Source organism: Carassius auratus, unplaced genomic scaffold (assembly GCF_003368295.1).
Source record: "Carassius auratus strain Wakin unplaced genomic scaffold, ASM336829v1 scaf_tig00034482, whole genome shotgun sequence".
Taxonomy (NCBI): domain Eukaryota; kingdom Metazoa; phylum Chordata; class Actinopteri; order Cypriniformes; family Cyprinidae; genus Carassius; species Carassius auratus.
Genome location: NW_020526151.1, coordinates 140,011 through 159,839, shown reverse-complemented (window position 1 = coordinate 159,839; position 19,829 = coordinate 140,011). Strand labels below are relative to the sequence as shown.

Below are 19,829 nucleotides of genomic sequence, written 5' to 3'. Positions count from 1 at the left end.
TGACTGCTACACATGGTTCTTTGATAACTTTTGTCATGAAAGTCTCTAGATAATGCATTGCAAATCTGAGCAATGTTACGTAAATAATTTCTTTAAGTTAATGCTTTATTCAGCAAGGACACAATAAATTGAGTCGCAGTAAAACCATGCTGTTACGGAACTCCAAGGAAGACGAAGACAAAAATAATCCAAAGTATAATCTTTAACTTTAATCCACATGAATCGCAATAACGCAGGATAGCAGCCTGACGTGTAATAATCAATTCCTGACAGTATACTGAACAGAAATGAGGCTTTAAATAGGGCAGCTGACGAGGGCCAAAAAGGTGATGGGAGTTACCTAATGATGACTAACAAGCAAACTAACTAATGACCTTAAACAGAACAGCAACAAAACCATATAAGGAAAATCAGGAACAGGCAGACGTAACAGAAAAAGACAATACTAAATTTCATAATTCTAACACATGCATAATGTTTATCAAAAAATTCAGTTGAAAAAAAAAAATCAGTTGTTACATCCTACACACATCTATGGGTTTCAAGTGGACGCAACAATATTAAGGATTAAAAAGAGCACTTGTCTGAGACCACAAACAAGAAAATCAAGATGTATTAAATATTTTTAAATGATAATAACAACTTAAATGGGAAGCATTGGCATGAGGAGGGGGAAGAGCCAAAGGAGAACAAAAGACAGGGAAAAACAAATGCGACATACCCGTTTCCAGACCCCAAACTTTTGAACAGTTGAACACCTATAGTTCCTTTCAGACTCATCATTCGTCCTTCAAGAGGCAGGAAGGTGCAACACTGAATCAGAGATGTGAAGAAGAGGAAGAGCTCCATACGAGCGAGCTGCTCACCTGGACACATCCTCTTACCTGGAAATCAGGGTCTGCATCGGTAAACTCAAGAGTAAATAATGTCTAGTTGTTCCAAAAGCCTTGCTTTTGATTAAACTTTTGTGTGATCTTTCTTTGAAACCATTAAATTCCAACAACAGTTATATATACTGTGACTAAAGAGCTTATAAATACTGGTGGATAAGCCATTACAGAAACATAAAAAATGTTTTTGGTAACCAATACAGTTAGTTTAGCTGTGGCATAAACCTTACACTGGGACTTGTGTCTCATCTGAAGAAACAGTGAGTTTCTGGCTAATATTCCTGAACTTTCAAACGCTGCCTGCAGAACTTAGACACGGAGTATGAAACATGTCAGAAACAAAATAATGCTACTTATCACACAGATCCCATCGAGGAACTCAGATTTGAGAAATCAGTTCACACAAGCCAGTATATAATACTGTTGACCTTTCAAAAACAACTGCTGTCAGTTATGAATTTTTATGATATACTTCTGTTGCACCTGATATGTATGATGTGGCAATGAAGGCCTAGTTTCTTACTAATGTTTACCATATTATTGTTGGCAGTTTTAAGATAAATTTCCCTTTTAATATTCTTCATCCTTATGTAAAATAAAAAAAACATTTGAACTACTTTATAAAGCCAAATCATCAAGTACAAACAGAACCCATATCTGAAGATATCTATATTTATGAGAATGCTGTTTATTAATCAAACAATGAACTGTCAAAAATATAAAAACAATTAGTGTGTATATATATATATATACAGAACAGAATAATAAAAATTGTATTAAAATACTCAAACTTATTCTGTGCTAAAACTGAAAAAGGTGAATATATATATATATATATATATATATATATATATATATATATATATATTACAAAGTAACAGAAACAAATAAATGTTTACAACAATAAATGTTAAAATGAATGTCAAGTAAGTTGTTTTAGACAAATTTGACAATGTCATTAAGGTGACTTTTGTGACATCTGTGTAAAATGCAGGACTTGACATGACAAAAACATGTTTTCTGTGTTTTTCTAAAACTTAACATATTTTGATTATTGTTACATTGCATGACTGGACATGGATTACAACAATTTGTTTGTGTTGTTTTTTTGTAAAATGTGACATCTGACATAAATACACTTTGGCAGCAACAGACAAAACAAGCTGTTGATATGGCAAAAGTAACCAGGTAAAATAGAGTTTTTGTTTGTTTTTCACATTTATTGTTAAAAATGTAGGACAGCAGAAATGGAAGAAACCTTTAATCTGACATCTCAATCTTACATTTTTCTCTTTTTCCAGTTTGAGACAATTGTGAGGGATACATTTAGCCAATTATTTATTTTTGTTTGTAAATACTGACTTTAAAAATCTATTTAAAATGTGATGAGCTGTCCTCAAGCTTTGTTATGACGACTATCTGAAACCTGAAATTATAGCCCTTAGTTGTGAAGTACATAGATATTAATCTTTTTAGATAATCGCCCAACATATAAATCAAATATATTATCAAAAGTCTATTAACTGCTGTTTTCTATCATTTAAATATATATTTTCAGCGAGAAGTTCAGTGTATTTCTCCATTATAAAACATATTTTTGGTAACACTGCCTTAGATGAAAATAAAACACATTGGTAGTTTTGTTTAGCCATTGTGGATTAACTACTGATATTTGTTTTCATCAAGGGCTGTATATTCAAACCATCTTCATTACTTGACTTTTCAAGTAACCTGTAGGGAGAAGATCTCTGTTTTCAAGCAGCATAGTTGAATGCAGAATGCAGAGCAAAATATGAGTATTTGCAAATACTTTAAATACTCACCCATAAATATTTGCAAAAAGTGGGAAAATAAAACCATAGCAGCTTGTAGGTAGCAGAGGAAATGTATAACAGCAGAACACTATTCTAGATTAACAGTGGATGACGCCACAAAACAAAACAAAATAAACCAAAATATTGTGTGATAAGACTGATGTGAATGATAAAGGAGTGTCTTTCCTCTTTCTCTATTCGATTTGAAAATATAAAATGTCTCACAGCAATCCAATACGGAACATTTAATTTACTTTAGTGATTCCTGTCCTTCTAAAGCCTCCCAGACTCTTCAGTTTTCCTCATCCTAGGACAAGACTTCTGCCATGTGACTTCTAAGTGCCAGCTTTCAACATCACAGATGCAAACATGCTTTTCTCCTCATAATAAAGGGTGTATCAAATGGAGGTGGTTTGTTCTCAGTTAGGTCCCACTGGAAGCTTCACAAGGCAGCTGCGAGGTCTCATCGATGGTGACCACCAGTTCTTCAGGCTTAATGGCGCTTTGGCAGTCGGAGTGATTGTACGCAATGCAGCGCATGTCCACTGGATGTGAGAGTTCCCTCATTTCATTCATGCTGCTGCTGATGCAGTTCACCTCACTCTTGCTCCTTCGGTTGTCTGAACGGGGCCCAAACACCCACTCTGATGAGAGACACAGATTACAGATGATTATCAGTCACACTGAGACTCACATGGATCCAGATGGAACATTCACTTTGAGACAGGCAATATGGGTCCACATAAAAATTGATAGGTATTATTCTGGATGCTCATTGGCCAATAACGCATTCCAGTCATTCTGAAAGTCATACCTGTACAGTAACAGCTCTGATGTAAAACACTTGTTCCCTTTCAGTCAGTCACTTTGACGTTGTGTTGAATTTATGCCACTAGGGGTTCCACTTGAGAGCCCAGACACCTCTGACATAATTGAGCAAATTTAGCAAATTTAGCATAGTTCTTTTTTATAAAAAGAATGAGACTGCTTCCCGTCCTGGCGCTTCTGAAGGATCAAATGACACTGAAGACTGGTGCAATGATACTGCAAAATTGAACTTTCTCAGTTGATTCACAGGAATAAATTATGTTTATATTAACTTGTTATAATATTTCACAACACTTCTTTTAATCGGAAGTGTGTACATATGCTAAAATAATGTTTCAATAACACTTTTTGTCCTTAAAATTTTAACTTGCAGTGTACAACAAACCAAAAGCCGTTTTTTTCTTCTTCCATAACACTAAATGGCAAAACTTAACCACCACATATGCTCACATTTGGGAAAAGTCTTCTCGGATTTTAAAGGATGTTAATAGTGCTTCTCAAACTAATGGTTACTTATCCTCTCCACGTTTTGACATCATTGCAGCAGAAGCACAAGACAACATATAACAGCCTGTACAGAATTAGTTTTGGACAATGAAGATCCTTGGAGTTAGATCTATGAACTACACTGCACTGATTCGTACACATGCACATTTCTATATTTTTAAATTCAAGGCTTTCTCAGTCTCAATTTTTGATAAAAATAACTTTTTAAAAAATAGTAATGAAAACATTATAGGAAGCACAAAACAATAAATGGCAGTAAACAGCCTCTGGCAGCAGAAGTGAGAGGGTAAACCATAGTAATCTGTATTGAAAGTTTGAGATAAACATTCATATTGCAATGCACTCAAGCACACATTTTATTTACTGATGACAGTAATGTACCAAGACTTTTGTGAGCCATGCACACTTTCAGAAACGCATTATTAAACATCACACATTATTATTCAAGGACAGTCCAAGACTTGATTAACAGGTGTGATTAAAAAAAAATAATAATAAAATCAATAAAACTAAAGTGATATGCAGCACTTCTTTATGAAACAAGCTGGCTGAATCTCACTAAAACTGTCAACTATATGTCCAGGTCTTACATCACAATTCAAAAAAACAAACAAATCTGATATTCCAATTAGGAAGCAACAACAGCATCTTTCTGTAATGCTATACACACTACACATTATCCATGAGCCCCAGGTTGCTGTCTGACCACATTAATTAAACACTTTGCAGTTCACCTATTGCGAATTAAAGTGCTACTTGATTAATGATTCAAACAACTCTAATGTGCATCATCCAGTCTAAATGCTCCATCAAATTGAACACTAACTGAAACCACCAGCCTATATACACAGACTGTATATTAAACGCATTTGTCCTTCGACTTAGCAGCAGAAGTCTGAAGTGTGTGAGTAAACATAAGTGGCTGATAAGCAGAGCCAGAGCCATGTGATGGCATGACAATTGCCCAACATACGAATGTATACCAGTTAGGCTTAACTGTTTCAGATGGACAGGAAAATTAGAATTGTTTATTTATTTATTTATTTTTATTTTTTGCTTTCATTTAAATGCAAAAAAATAAAAAAATTAATAAAAAACATGATTTTCTATTAGACCAATGCACTTTGAGTGCACAGTAGTTTCACTTTTTTCAATGAATACAAAAGTAAACGCCACTATTCTAGGGTGTTCTGAGTGGATGCTAGGTGGATCATTGCTGGGTCATTGCTAGATGGGTTCTAGGGTGTCCTTGTGGTTTCATTTAATCTCAACCCTTTAAATTGTTCACCAAGATAAATGCAACTCCTGTCGCTTATAAAATAAATGAATCAAAAGTCAGTTTTGAAGAAAACTCCAAATGCCTGATCATAACAGACAAGCAGACAAAACGGAAACTAAAGAGGACATCTGACTTGTAAATCAAAATGGTATTTTACTAAAATGGTAAAAGTGAGCTTTCTCCTTGTCTGACCCTGTAGAGAGAAATACTACAGTGAGAATCTCACCAAACAAGTGATCTGTACATTTACACCTCTCAGGACCAACACAAATGCACAGAGCACCATCTACAGTACAGTACTTGGTGTAACCAGGGCTTTCGGAGTAATCTCTCAGGTATTGTTGAGTGCTCCCCTCTCTGCTTCTCTCTGTGTGTGTGTGTGTGTGCGTGCGTGTGTGCGCGCGCGTGTGTGTGTGTGTGTGTGTGTGTGTGTGTGCGTGTGTGCGCGTGTGTGTGTGTGTGTGACCTTCCTGCTTCATCGCTTCAGGTAAACGTCAAGATCTTTGAAAAACAGAAGTGAGGGTCTCTGAAGGAATTTCATGTATTTCTTTTCATTCATTCACTTCTGGATACTCAACTCTGAGCTTTAAGAGAATTGGTTGCGATGCTTGTGGAGGTGAATGTGAATGTACATTGTGACTGTCAACACAGGTGCATTTCAGAGATGCATGTTGGAACTGACGCAAAACTTGTGTACTCCAAGATCCTTAAAAACAGAATATTATGAGTCCCTCACACTTACATGCATATGCGTAGATATTAAACATGTGAAGTATCCTCCAAAAACACACTTGAGCCAAACTATTCTCTTATGAATATGAATGCTTAAACACACAAAAAATGCACAAAACACACAAACAGAAAAACATTTCACATTAAAATTATTATATACTCTTAAAGTGTAGCTTAATGGCTGCAATGAATGAATGAATAAGTTGTGCATGCCCTCCTGAAAAACAATAAATGCTTAAAACAACCTTAGATCATCCAGCATGGTCAGGTTGATCTGTTGGCTGGTTTTAGAGGGGCTTTAAGCACTCTGCATGGAAAAACAGCCTGCACCAGATCAGACTGTTTATTTGATTTTTTAATGAGTGCAATGTACAAAACTGATGCAGACTAAGATGCATTTCTGTATTTCATCTCACTGTAATAAATACTAAAACTCACAAATATATACTTACAAGATTTTTTTTTTCCACAAAAAAAGACCATTGTATTGTTATTCTGTTTGTTAATGACTGCAATTAATGAATGATTGAATGAGCTGTAAATGACTATGACCTGTTAAAGAAAAAGCTTAAACTTAGGTGGTCTTAACTGGTCTAGCATGCTCAGGCTTATCTGTTAGCTGGTTTTAGAGGGGTTTTAAGCAATTTTCAGCTGGAAAAAAAAGTCTAAACATGTTAAGACCTTCGGCTGTTTTTTTTTTTTTTTATTTTTTTTATGCAATGTGCAAAGCTGATGCAGACAAAGTTGCATTCTGTATTTCATCTCGCTGTTGTTACTGCATAGCCAAAACACACAAATACACACTTACAGAAAACTATTCCACAATAAAAAGGACCATATATTGTTATAGTGTGTGTTAATGGATGCAATGAATGAATGAATAAATGAGCAGGTAAGCATGACATGCTGAAAAATAGCAGCTTTAACTAATAAATGGTATTGTCAGGCTGATCTTGCTTGTTATGGTGGGGGTCACTTTTTGTTGGTTGACCAGCTTTTTTAAAAAACGGATCATCTGTATTTCATTATAATTGCACATAGCCAAAATACATTCACAGTGATTTGTCAGTGATGTTTAATTGATCAAATGCACATTATATTTCGAAAATACACTTACCCGCGAACTCATGCACAAGATCCTTCAACAGGTGCCCCACTATAGCGTAAGCCACAGCCACCACCACAAGCGCCGCCATGACCAGGTACAGCACCGCCTTGGGCAGCAGTATCGAGTCCCTCGGCGGCGTCTTGTCGTCCGTGTACTCCTGGTCGCTCTCGGAGTACGAGTACTGAAAGACGTGCTCCAAACCGGACGTGTGGTTGGAGTTGAGCGGCGGGTGACTGGCGCTCATGCCGCTCAGGTCAGGCTCCAGAGCCGTCACCATGGTGCTCGTCACCGCCTCCACCCGATCCATACTCTGATGAACAAATCCAGCCGATTTATTCACAAGAGGCAAGATTTGAGAAAGAAAATAGCTCCAGTCCTTGATGGCTGTGGTGTTGCATAAAAACATAATGCCTTTGGATGTTAGCCTATCACTTCTGGTGGACCTAACCTCCGGCATCACCAGTGGATGTAGTTGCGCTGAACAAGTCTCGTTCAGTTTATCCAAATGCGGATATCGGTTTCCTCAGAAATGAATTTCCTGGTTCAATAAGATGCAATTTGCAAACGTTAAAATGATTTGGAAATAAAGCTGCAGCTTTAAAATGATACATTTCAGAACAGTATTCTCAAATTTAGGACATGAACACAATATTTATCTTGTTTAATGAGAAAATTTAGAAATTAGAAAATAGACACAAACGTTCTTTAAATTAAAAATGTTGCAGTGTGATTTCTGAGTAGTTAACTATAATTAATAAACATACCTGCGTTTAAATTAGCAGCTATTAAGAACATTCCCAAATTCATATCCTTCCCAAAAAAAAAACAACAACAACAAAAAAGTAGACCATTTCCACGTAAACTAGCTTCAATAAAACGTAGTTAAGAGTAATAAAAAAAAATCCATCAGTAGACTACTGTCGTAACCTACAGCAAATTCACGTCGTTCTCCAAAAGCGTTTGTACAACCAAGACATTTGAGTCCATAAAAAAGTCCTTATATCCCTCAGCGGTCTACACTTCAAAAGCGCTGACAAACTGATCAAACGTAGGCTACCGTCAACGCGTCGGTATTTTCCTCACAAGCTCCAAACACGCGCGTCAATTTTGTATCCTGTGGGTGGAGTGTTCAAAGCGTGCGCGTTCAAGATCATAACGAGGGTTGTTTTCAGCGAATCTAAAACCCCTTTGACCTGTAAACGGGTTTCGTAGGGTTTTCGCATCCTTTTCTCAAGGTAGCACAAGCCAAGGACGCCACGACACTCGCTCGCGCTTCCCGCCTCTGATGAGAGCGCGCGCAGACTATTCCTGGAGCGAGCGCGGTGAGGATGGAATCCTTATTGTAAGCTACTCGAAGGTTTAAATTTCATAAAAAACTTAAAACATTAGCTTTTAGGTGTCATGGATGAAATGTTCAAGAAGAAAAGACAATTCCTTTGCAGACTAATATGTTTGACTCTTTTTAGCCATTAACCATTTATTCGTTGAAGGACAAGGTTGAAGGAGACTATGCAAAGTGAAAGGAATAATCAAATTTAAACCATCGCCAGCACTAGCAGGGAAATAATGGTGGTCCAGGACCTCAAACCCCCAGGATAAACCACTGTCATTATATCATCCGAACTACCCTCATCTCTATCTAGCCGTGCGCGCCAAAAGTCACGTTCCTTTTTCTGATCATGTCGTGAGATATCCTCTAGCTTTTGCGGATAGGAGATGAGGAGACTGAGCGAAAACATCAATCGTGTGTTGACCCGTGCCTTACGACTCCAAGAGCTGGAGAGACAGAGATAAATAGGCCATTTCCTGAGTAGGCAACATCATAAGTTTGCATGCGAGTTGTGAGCTAGAGTATCTGAATTTATTCCCATATACTGTATATAATATATCTAAATTAACTGGTATTTACTCAAAATATTATGCAATATTATTGAATAAATCTAAATAAATTAAAGGGACAGTTCACCCAAAAATAAAAAATTGTCATCATTTACTCACCTTAAAGTTGTTTCAAACCTGTGTAAATTTCTTTCTTCTTTGGCACACACACACACACAAACTATATTTTGATGAATGTAGGTAACCAAACAGAGTTAATACAACTCAAAACTCCCCACATTAGTGATGTCACCTGAAATAGCCAATGCTACAATATAAATTGGATTAATTAGCCTTAATGGCCATTTGTACATTGATTTTTCCCCAAGACAAATAAGACATCACTAAATGCTCACACCTTTTACTTCCCAAAAGAAATTTTGTCATGGATAGAGATTTATAGCACATTTTAGAAACAACCCAGTTCATGAAAGAGCATTATTTTTAAGAGCAATGCATGAATGAAGAGGTAGAGCTATGCCCTTGCTGCATGACTGCATTGTCCTATTTTAGTATGAAATCCTTCAACCGTTTGGTCAAAAGTCAAATGGCATATTTATTTGACCAAAACACCATTATGCAGTAATGGTTTTGTATTTAGGTCAAGACCTAGGTTTAAAGTTTAGGTTAAAGTCATACATTCTATTTCAGTATTTGTATTTTTATTTTTCAGAAAAATACACTTAATATCCTTAAGTAATTTTACCAGTCCAGTAAATATATCTTAATTTATGAATGTTTAGACATTCGTACTGGAGCATAAATTTACTTTAATATATTATTAAATCACATGTCTCTGACATCTAAACTAAGGTTAATAGTTTTTCTAACTCTATTTTAGCACAGCAGAAAATCTGTATTGACCAGTCAGGAATGGAAACATCCCATTTTAAAACTTTAAAACTTGTGACTGATGTTGGACACCATCCACCATTAGCTAAAGAGTTCAACGCCACTGACCCTCACAAGTCCTTGTTCAAATACATCTGTAACCCCTTTACTTTTTTTTCACCGCAGGCGGTCATCCTGTCTGCGTTTGTCAATTTTGCAGACCTTTGTGTCTGCTGGCCTTGTCGTATTACTCTCTCTACTGGACTGGAGTCGATTAAGAGCATATCAGAGGTTTCAACGAGAAGAAGAAGAGGAAGTGACAGGAGTCAGTGACCTCACAGTAAAGGACAGAATCAGGTAGAGGGTTTTGACGTGGTGGGGGTGTGTGTGCGACTGAAGTCTGAGCAAGACGTGATGAATTTCCTGGTTGTGGGTTTGATGATAAATATCAAAAAAACATTTATTAGCTTGGCTGAATGGAGCAGTGCAGTCTTCTTGTCTTCAGGTGAGATTAAAATCCTACAGTGAAGAAAAAAACATGTTTTATTACATTTTTCTGCATATTTAGTTGGGTTTTTTAACCACACCAATTGATTTTCTTATCATCATCAAGATATGTCTTATAAATGAATTACTTTTATTATTACTTTCCATTAATTCAGTATTCAATGAACACTAGAGCTAACCAGTTACCACTTCAGAGAATATGGTGTTGAAAAGAGAGGATTTTTTTACTCTTTGATTTACTAAAAGTAAAGGTAAAATCTAGTGAGATGTCTTGCTGTATAGAATGATGCCTTTACATGAAGGCAGCATCCTAACAGAAAGAACCTCATTTTTTGGACACTACTGTACATATGCAGCACTTCCATTAGTGTTGAGCTTTATCATAACTCAACATTCCAATTTACATAAAGCTTGTGTTCTGTGTTTAAACATAAAGTTGTAATGTTTTAATACAGTGGTCTGTAACACTGAAATCTCTCCATTGACACAATATATTCACATTAATCTGTCAGATGGAAACCACTGCATTGTAAGAATGAAACACTCTCTCTCTTTGCTATCATGCAGTGAGCTACCTCAGGGTAGATTAAAGGTTTCTCATCTTCTCAAAGCAATCATTTTAAAGTCATGCACAGGAAATTTAGATATTCCGGGTGGATAATCAATAAAGTTGAATGGCTTATTCAAAAAACATTCTAATACTCTTAAAAAGTGTGCTAATTTCAAGCGCTGCCATGACATTTGATGTGTAGTTCTCCAGATGTGCAAACTAATAAAACATAACACTAAAATAATACTGGTTCTGCATGTGCAGATTTGGTGCCTGGACATGACCTACTAAAATAATACAAATTTGAAATTGGGTGACTATCAATAGTGCAACAAATATCTGAAATCTAATGAAATATCTATCTATTAGATTTAGTATACTAAAATTTAAATCCATTATTTATTCCTTTCTGAGGAACATAAAATCTTAGTATCGTATAGCATAGTTTCAGAGCTGTAATTTTATTATCCTACCTGCATGACTGATCTACACGTCAATTAAAGAACATACAGGAAAAAGGCAAACCCTTAAATCTTAATAGCAATTTAATCACATAAGACCTCTAGAGTTTTACCTTCATCCAACAGTTTCCAAGTCTGATTCTTTGAAAGAGTTTGTTCCAGACAGTTGTTCTTTTAGCTCTTATCATGTTTCATTCATAACCTTTTTGTCCCAGCCTGGAATGGCACATCTGGGTGTTTTGTAGATCTAGGCCAGACATTTCATCATCCAAGTCCTCAGAGGAGATGATTGTCACAGTCCCATAAGGACAGGAGTGCAGCTTTGCTGTTTTTCAGCTCTGAGCCTAGAATCCAGATAGAAGACAAGACAAAAGGTCTTGAGGTCAAAAAGAAGGTAAATATCAAATTACATTAGTGCATGTCCTAAAGCCTCCATAAAAAGATCTGATGATGCAAATTTACAGAGCATGTAAAAACTCAAACCAATGTTCACACTGCAAAAAAAGGTTTTTCTTTCTCAGTATTTCTGGCTTGTTTTTGAGTACAAATACCTTAACATTCTTAATAAAAAAAATCTGCCAGTTGGGTATGAAAGTAACATAATTTCAATGGAAAACATTTATTATTCTTCCCCATCGGCAGACATATTTTCTTGTTTTAAATGCAGTCACTTAATTTTCAAGCATTTATCAGAAAAAAAGAGACTTGTGTCATTCTGATACAATGTTCAGATATGGATACTACAGAACTAACTAGACATACAGAACTAACAAATATTGCTACAAGTGTCACTGCATCATATAATAATTGCTTTTAATAATGTTCATCGTCTGGCTGACTACGTCTTGTATACATTTTTCTGAAAAATCCTGTCATGTGCACATAAACTGACAGTCACCACTTATAAACTACTACTAAATATTGTAGAAATGTTGGGTAATTTTCTGTAAAGTTGCTTTGTAATGATTTGTATCGTAAAAAGCGCTACACAAATAAACTTGAACTGAATTTAACTGAATTGATACTGGAAGATGATAAACTGAGGATGATCTTTCAACATTTCTCCTTGTCTAACACAATGTTGAGTAAATTATGGAATATTTTTCATTTTTGCATGATCTAAGCCCTTACACAACTGTATATTTATACAGCGTGCTGTAATATCCAGGTGTGAGTGTATCAACTGTGCTGTAGGTTTGAATTTGGCAATTCATTAAAGGTATAAGTGAACGATTTGATAGGTGCTTGTGATTCTCCAATCAGAGCTAATCAGCGCAGATTCATATGAGGGTGGTCCTCACGAGCGACACACACAATAAACAGTCACAGTTGTGCGGAGCTGCTTATCTCAGATCAAAATGCTCTAATGAAAATTGCTCCATACTCACTACAGTCCTTTAAATCAGGTATGACCTCGGATGGAGTAGCACATGGCATATTGTGTGAGCACATGTGTGTTTCTCTCTTTCTCTCCATGTCCTTTTTATCTCTTCCTGTGTGTGTGTGTGTGTGCATCCAGTGGTCTAAATTAATTCCATATTTCATTAAAGTGCTTCCAAGCTATGTTCTTCAAACATTCTGGTTAGGGCTTTTTCTAAATCTCTACACTGTACGTTTGTTTCTTCTTGGGAAGAGATTTGGAGAATTTTCAGCAACACATAACTTGGTCACCAATGGATCATCTGTCGTGAATGGGTGCCGTCAGAATGAGAGTTCAAACAGCTGATAAAAACATCACAAAAATCCACAAGTAGCTAATTCACACCACTCCAGTCCATCTGTTAACATCTTGTGAAGTGAAAGGCTAAATGTTTGTATTAAACAAAACCATCAAGACAGTTTAAATTTCAAGAGTTTCTTCTCGCCATAATCCATAATAGAGCTTCTCCCAATAAAATAAAAAAGACCATTTTCTGTTGTCCTCTCAACATCAAAATCCACTGACATATTTGTTTTGAACTGTTTTCACTTCTAAACGGTACTTGATCTAGCAGAACAACTAGTGAGCAAAGTTGTCCAATACCAAAAACATTAGTCTTGTCTGATACCCAAAACTGTCTCAACAGAAGAGCAGATCAAGTAGACAAAATAATTATGGCAAAAAAAGAGAAAAGATAGTTTTAGTTGTTCCAATGCTTAGACTTCATCTGATCAGCACAAATCCAACATGTGTTATTATCAGAATCAGAATCAGAAACAGCTTTATTGCCAAGTATGGCAGCTTCCAGTGCACAGAAATTACAACAACAACAAAAAAAACCTATAGGCCTACCACAAGCCATGGAAAATGACTGAAAAGAGATATTCTCTTTTCTCTTACTCACAAACGCAAATATCCCTCAAAACCACAAATCATAAGACTAAATAACAATATGAAAGTATTTAAACATTTATAATATAAACTACTTATCACTGAATAAATCAATGAAATGAGTAAAGAAATGCTTAAAATTATTTTTTCGAAATGTTATATGTTTAAATGGAATAATACAATTATTAAATCATAAATGATTATAAATGGATGAATGAATGAATAAATAAATGCATAACAGAAAGAAAGTAAAACACAACTCAAATGTATGGTTGCTCTCTTGAAGCAAAACACAAAGATTTCTTAGAGCCTTCAGACAAAATGACTTTTTTTTCACCGGATGTTAACTGATGGACTGGAGTCATCTTGCTTGTGGAATATTGTGATGTCCAATCTGTTTGGACTCTCATTCTGATGGCACCCATTCACTGCAGAGGATCCATTGGTGGGTATGTGATTTAATGTGTTCAAGTGTGGCATTTCATTTATGGTGAACCTAAACCTAAAGCCTAAACTCAGCTAAAACTTAAATGTTATTGAGCTCCTGCCTTTGCAAGCACTGTTATTGCTTTTCTGAAATGCAAATCTGTTTGCATTTTTCCATGTCTCCATCTGCAATAGCTGAAAGTGAGCTCATTGCTGTGCAGTGTAAACACAGTCAGACGGAGAGCTTGTTTTTCCTCTCATGTAATGTCTCTGTTTAATTCTGTGAGTCCTCAGGTGAGCTCAGCATTAAAGCAGATTCAATTTCAGCGCCGCTGTCTCACTGCATCTCTGTTAGACACCATTTATGACGTTCATTTCACGATGACCCAGAGGGCTCTAAAAATAGCATTAATGTCTGATGGGGATTAAGTCTTTGGGAACATGCTGAAGTGGTGTCATTTAGCCCTGAAGACTTTAACTCATCTGTTTGGTGTGGAAGGACAGGAAGTAAACAGGGCTCCGGACTAACATTTGAGAGCAGTTCTACAGATGGTGGCACCAGGAGGAGATTTGGTTGCGCTGGGGTGGTGGTGTGTGGGCATATTAAAAAGAACGATAATTTAATCATAAAATTATTAATGTTTTGCTTTAATACGTGTAGTTTCTAATAATATTACACGTTTATTTATTGGTAATACACATTTGACAGTAAAGCACTCTGCTTGTTTTGGGAAGCTTACAAAAATGTACTTTTATTAACAATAGTTATGTGGAAAATCTAATTTTTATATAAAAAATTATATATTCAATGTACCATTATTGTTCTTTAGCATTATACAGAACTGACTGATAACTTAAGTAATCTTTGTGATTCAGTTTTTTTTTTCAAGGCACTTTGTGACTTTTCTTACTTTATATACAATAAAGTGCAAAAGGTTTACAAAATTAGATTTCTTGATGATTTGATTTAGTTATTTTATAATTTCAAAATATAAAGCAAAAGTAGAAATGAATATATATATATATATATATAAGACAAAATCTTTGTTTTCCACAAAGTATATTTTGGTCATTCCATTAAAATAACATTTAAAGTAGATATTTTTTGTTTTGTTTTTTGCTTTAAAGTTCTGAAAATAGTTGTGTGAAAACCTTGAATATCATGAAAGTGCTTGCATTACCCTCCTTTGTACAAACCCTGAAATGAATAATTTAATAACATTAGACCATTTCTGCCACAAAACAATGGTTATAGTTAGTGCTACTATTTCTGTTTTTCTATGTCAACGCTGTTTGATCTCAGAGAATTCAGAAAATAATTCAAACGCTTCTCACTGGATCTCGCAACGTTGTGCTGTAATGCACCGCAAGATCAACACTGTTTCCTGAGTAAACCTGTTCTGAGCTCAGACCAGTTTGTTTGCGCTGCACTCAATTATTAGTCTGATAGACGATGGTTTCGTTTGCTATCTGATGTTTGATGTTTTGGACTACGCAGTGGTTGCTAGAGACCGCTTACAAAATTTAGTCGCACTGGCAGAAAAAAAAAGGTCACAGTCTGGAGCCCTATTGAGAGGAAACATATTCAGGTTTCTTTTATGTTCAAGTGCACTAGAACCAACTATCAACATCTAGTGATTCGGTTGCTTGAGTGTTTGCTTATTAAAAAGACAACTTAAACTATGATAATCAAAGAAGAAAATTGACATTCAAAACATTCAAGTCTAATTATGTCACGATGATCAGAGCTATTATTTGTTAACAGCCATCGTGATTCACCATTAATTGATTCACCACTTACAACATTCACCTTTCAAAGCACCTTCATTTCACAGAGAATAAAAGAGTGTTTACTGTTGTATTATTACTAAACCATCAACCTTGATTGCAAGAGATAACTGGCTTCAACACAGAACATCAAAGGTCTAAAGAGCTATATAGGCTACATTATTAATATAGCCACTTCTAAAACATTTCTATTTCAATATCAAAGCGTTTGAGAAACACCCCAATTGAATTAAAACAGGTTCGTCTCTTCAATAAAAGCACTTTTCTGACCAAATGTGTGCATTAATTAAGCATTCCTAAAGCAAAATGAATGAAATCAAAACAAACAATAATGTTGTAACATTATTCACCTTACAACCTCACTACTTTTTGTTTTACTGTATTATAGTGAAATAGATTATTAATAATATTTTATTAATTTAATAATTACTTGATAAATTAAAGGTGGTGCAATAAATACTACCATAAACATTTATTATTATACAATTATATAATTAATATTATACGAATAATACAGAATATGTGAAATATTAATATGGGAGAAAATCTGCTTAACTGTCATGAAAATAATATCACCAAGAAAAAAAGATGTAAAATTTGTATAAAACAGATATTTTTAAAGGTTTGTGTACTATTTACATATGTAATATTTAAGTATTATGTATTATTGTATTATCATAAAATAGCATTCTAATGCAATATTTGTGCAAACTATGGTATCTCTAAAATGTACATTGTTTTATAACCTTATGAGGAACAAAAGAACTCAAGCTGCATTTAGATTTTCTATTCATCTTCTATTCTGGGACAGAGATCAGTTTAAGGAAAAAAACACAAGTGATCTGCTCTATTCACATCTATTTATCAGTTCTGCTCTGCCATCAATACCGCTGTCTTATAATTGCTCAATTTATTGCTGCTGTACTGTACAGCCTGTCGCCGCTCTGGCTGCTGTTCCTCTCAAGGTTATGTGCAATGTAAGTTTCAGATCCATCACAGCAGCTGTCAGAAATGGTAAGGGATCTCCTAAACTTTATTTAAGACTTCCTTTCTAAACAAGGCCAGCATCTTGTCCTTCAGGGATGACAGCTGTGGATTCTCTTCATACTGTAACAGATCTGTGTTACTGTATTTACTATTTATTCTATTAAAGTTAGAGGTAAACTAAGGTGTAAGAAAAAGTGATGAGGATGTTGAAGATCTTGATGAAGGTGTTTATTGCAGCATAGCAGTGACAAAGTACATGTAGTACCTTGAGTTCAATGGAGTGGGAATGAACCCAGAACATTCTAAGTTCAAACATTTCATACATTTTCAGTTTACTACCCTTCATGTAAATGAAGTTGCTCCTGTTGTAACAGCTGTAGTCTCTAAAGCCCCTTTCACACTGCCATTCCGGCAAATACACAGGTAAAGTGTTCCTGCAATTGTTCCTGGGTTGCTAGATTTTGCACTTTCACTCTGCCAGTGATGACCCGGGATATGTGTGTGCTTTCACACACAACCCTTGAAGATCCCGTTTCCAACACCGATATTGTTGTTATTACAAAACTTCCACAAGCAGTTTCCTCCATCTTCACTTTCCAATGTGTCTTCACTATCCATATATCAGCTTGTGTTACTAATAATAAACTTTATTTTCTATAGCGCCCTGGCAACCATTTAGAACACTCCACAGTCAACACCTTAGAATAATGTAGAAACCATTGGAATTCCCTGGTAACCACTCAGCAAACCCTAGCAACTACTGTACATATAGAAAGCTTATCAAACCATGCAATGGGAACCACATTTAGAATATGATACCAACATCAGAACAATAACCTGGCAGCCAAACAGAACACCCTAGTAACAACCATTAAATCCCCTGGCAATCCCCATGAGGGAAGAGACAGTAGATAGGAAAATGTTGGAATAATAAAAAAAATAATAATTATTATATAAATATAATATATTTAAGGGAAATGTTCATTTGTAAAATTCCCTAGCAACCATTCAAATGATGGCAACCACATAGCAACACCCTGGCAACCACTCACATTAAATCTATTTGTTTTGTGCATTGTCATAAAAAAAAAATAAGTCTATGTTTCATGTTTAATTGTGTCATAAAGTAAGCAACGTGAATTCTGATGTGAAGGAGGTTGACATCCTCCCCTCATCAGCTATTATTTGGAGGTTTAAAGAAGACTACCGTGTTTTTTATTTATTTTATTTTTTGTCTCTTTGGGGTGAAATGAAACTGACCTCACACAGTAACACAAGCACTCTCTCTTGAATCAGCTTCTGCTCCTCTTCACTCCATTCTGTCCCGCTTCATTTGGATGGGGTGAAATTCTGCAGAAATCCTTCACCTTCAGCAAAGATGCACTTCCTATTCCACGCAGCTCAGTAATGGCTTCTGCCACACTGACAGAGCTCCTGAATACATGAGAGTCCAGATGAGCAACCCATTCTCACTCCAAAGGCGTCAAAAACCGAAGCATGGTCAAGCGCCCCTAGCGTCACTTTTATGACGCCAAATGGGCCTCTCGGCGTCGACTATCGAAGCACTACGACCTTCATTGCTTTCAGTGGGAAACTTTTGGCGTCAGAATTCGACACGAGGACAGGAGATGTTTATCGCTATGAAATCACGTTCAAGAAGTCTCATTCAGCACACATCGCGCGATACTTGCTATCAGTTCCACAGTTTGGGTGAGTAGTCGTATATACGCTCTTTTAATGCCTTTTATCAAATGTATTCTGTCTTCTTTATTAATCAGATTAGTGCCATATGTTTAATCGCTGTATTATATCGGTCATCCGCGGCTGTCTTTGAGTTTCATTGCGTTTAAATAAATGAACACAGCTGCTAATTAGTGTGATTAAACTCTATCTGTCACGTGACGTGCCATAGACCTTCGATCCTTTTTATATTATTATTAATTTCAGGATCAATGATGTAAGTTGTATTTGTAGTAAAATCATGGTAATCACGACACAATAATAAATGAAATGTGAAGTTAAAACACAGTAAATGGGACATTAGTAACTGTAACTGTAGTTTTACTATGATATATTAATAATCAATACAATAATCACCAAACCAGCTATGTTTGTATCACTGTAATGCTAGTGTTTTTATGTGCTTTTATATGACAGATATCACAGTAATCATGTGTTCTGTACCATGCTTTTAATACCTTTTAATGTGAATCCAAAAAAATTAAAAATAAACAATAAAACATGTATTTTTCCATCTTGCAGTTCATTCATATCAGTTTATATATATATATATATATATATATATATATATATATATATATATATATATATATATATTGCTCACAGATCATTATTAACATTCTGTATATAATTCAATTTTATTTTCTCTCCCCTTTTTTATTATTTATATTTTTAGCTGAAAAGACATAAAGGCAGTCAGCCCAGTGGTGTTTCTGGAGAGGGATTCCTTCAGAAATGGAGAAGACAGAAAGCTGCGGAGGCAGATATATGCAGCAGTAAGTCTGTGATAGTTTGTCTCTTTTATCAAAAATTCCTGCTGTTATAATTTGTACAGCATTTGTTGTTTCTTAAACTGTTGCACAGTCCAAATACCCACACTTGCCATCTTTGCACTTGACCACTTGATTACTTATTTGACGTCTTTCCTGTATTTGGCCTAGTGTTCGAGTGAGCATGATGACCACGAGTGTGTGTCGAACTTTTCATGACCTGATGACTGTGTTTCCCAATCCTGATCCTGGAGAAGCCCAGCACTGCACGGTTTTGGCGTCTCTCTTATCTGCCTTGGAGTCTTCACTGATGAGCTGATGAGTTGAATCAGGTGTGTTTGATCAGGGAGACATCTCAAATGTGCAGTGTTGGGCTTCTCCAGGACCAGGATTGGGAGCCACTGCCTTATGGGACACTTATG

At 35.6% G+C, this 19,829-nt stretch overlaps 1 protein-coding gene and 1 long non-coding RNA gene across 2 annotated transcripts; both read right to left on the bottom strand.

Annotated features, from left to right (window-relative positions):
* Positions 1-1,876: 1,876 nt before the first annotated feature.
* Positions 1,877-8,453, bottom strand: LOC113081473 (uncharacterized). Its single transcript, XM_026253537.1, has 3 exons — positions 7,923-8,453; positions 7,168-7,696; positions 1,877-3,348 (listed from the first exon to the last, which is right to left on the bottom strand). Exons 2-3 carry the CDS (start codon positions 7,613-7,615, stop codon positions 3,128-3,130), a joined length of 669 nt encoding a protein of 222 aa, XP_026109322.1. The 5' UTR covers positions 7,616-7,696; positions 7,923-8,453; the 3' UTR covers positions 1,877-3,127.
* A 1,385-nt stretch (positions 8,454-9,838) lies between these two features.
* On the bottom strand, positions 9,839-18,373 carry LOC113081476 (uncharacterized). The gene is made up of 3 exons (XR_003282227.1): positions 18,158-18,373; positions 11,499-11,729; positions 9,839-10,386 (listed from the first exon to the last, which is right to left on the bottom strand). It is a non-coding gene; the product is annotated as an uncharacterized LOC113081476 (long non-coding RNA).
* Positions 18,374-19,829: the final 1,456 nt, after the last annotated feature.

Excerpts from the sequence above, each read along its gene's own strand:
- LOC113081473 (XM_026253537.1), bottom strand. The coding sequence starts at position 7,615 with ATGCCGGAGGTTAGGTCCACCAGAAGTGATAGGCTAACATCCAAAGGC. Across the intron at positions 3,349-7,167 it reads TCTTGTGCATGAGTTCGCGG|AGTGGGTGTTTGGGCCCCGT; the intron begins GTAAGTGTATTT and ends GTCTCTCATCAG.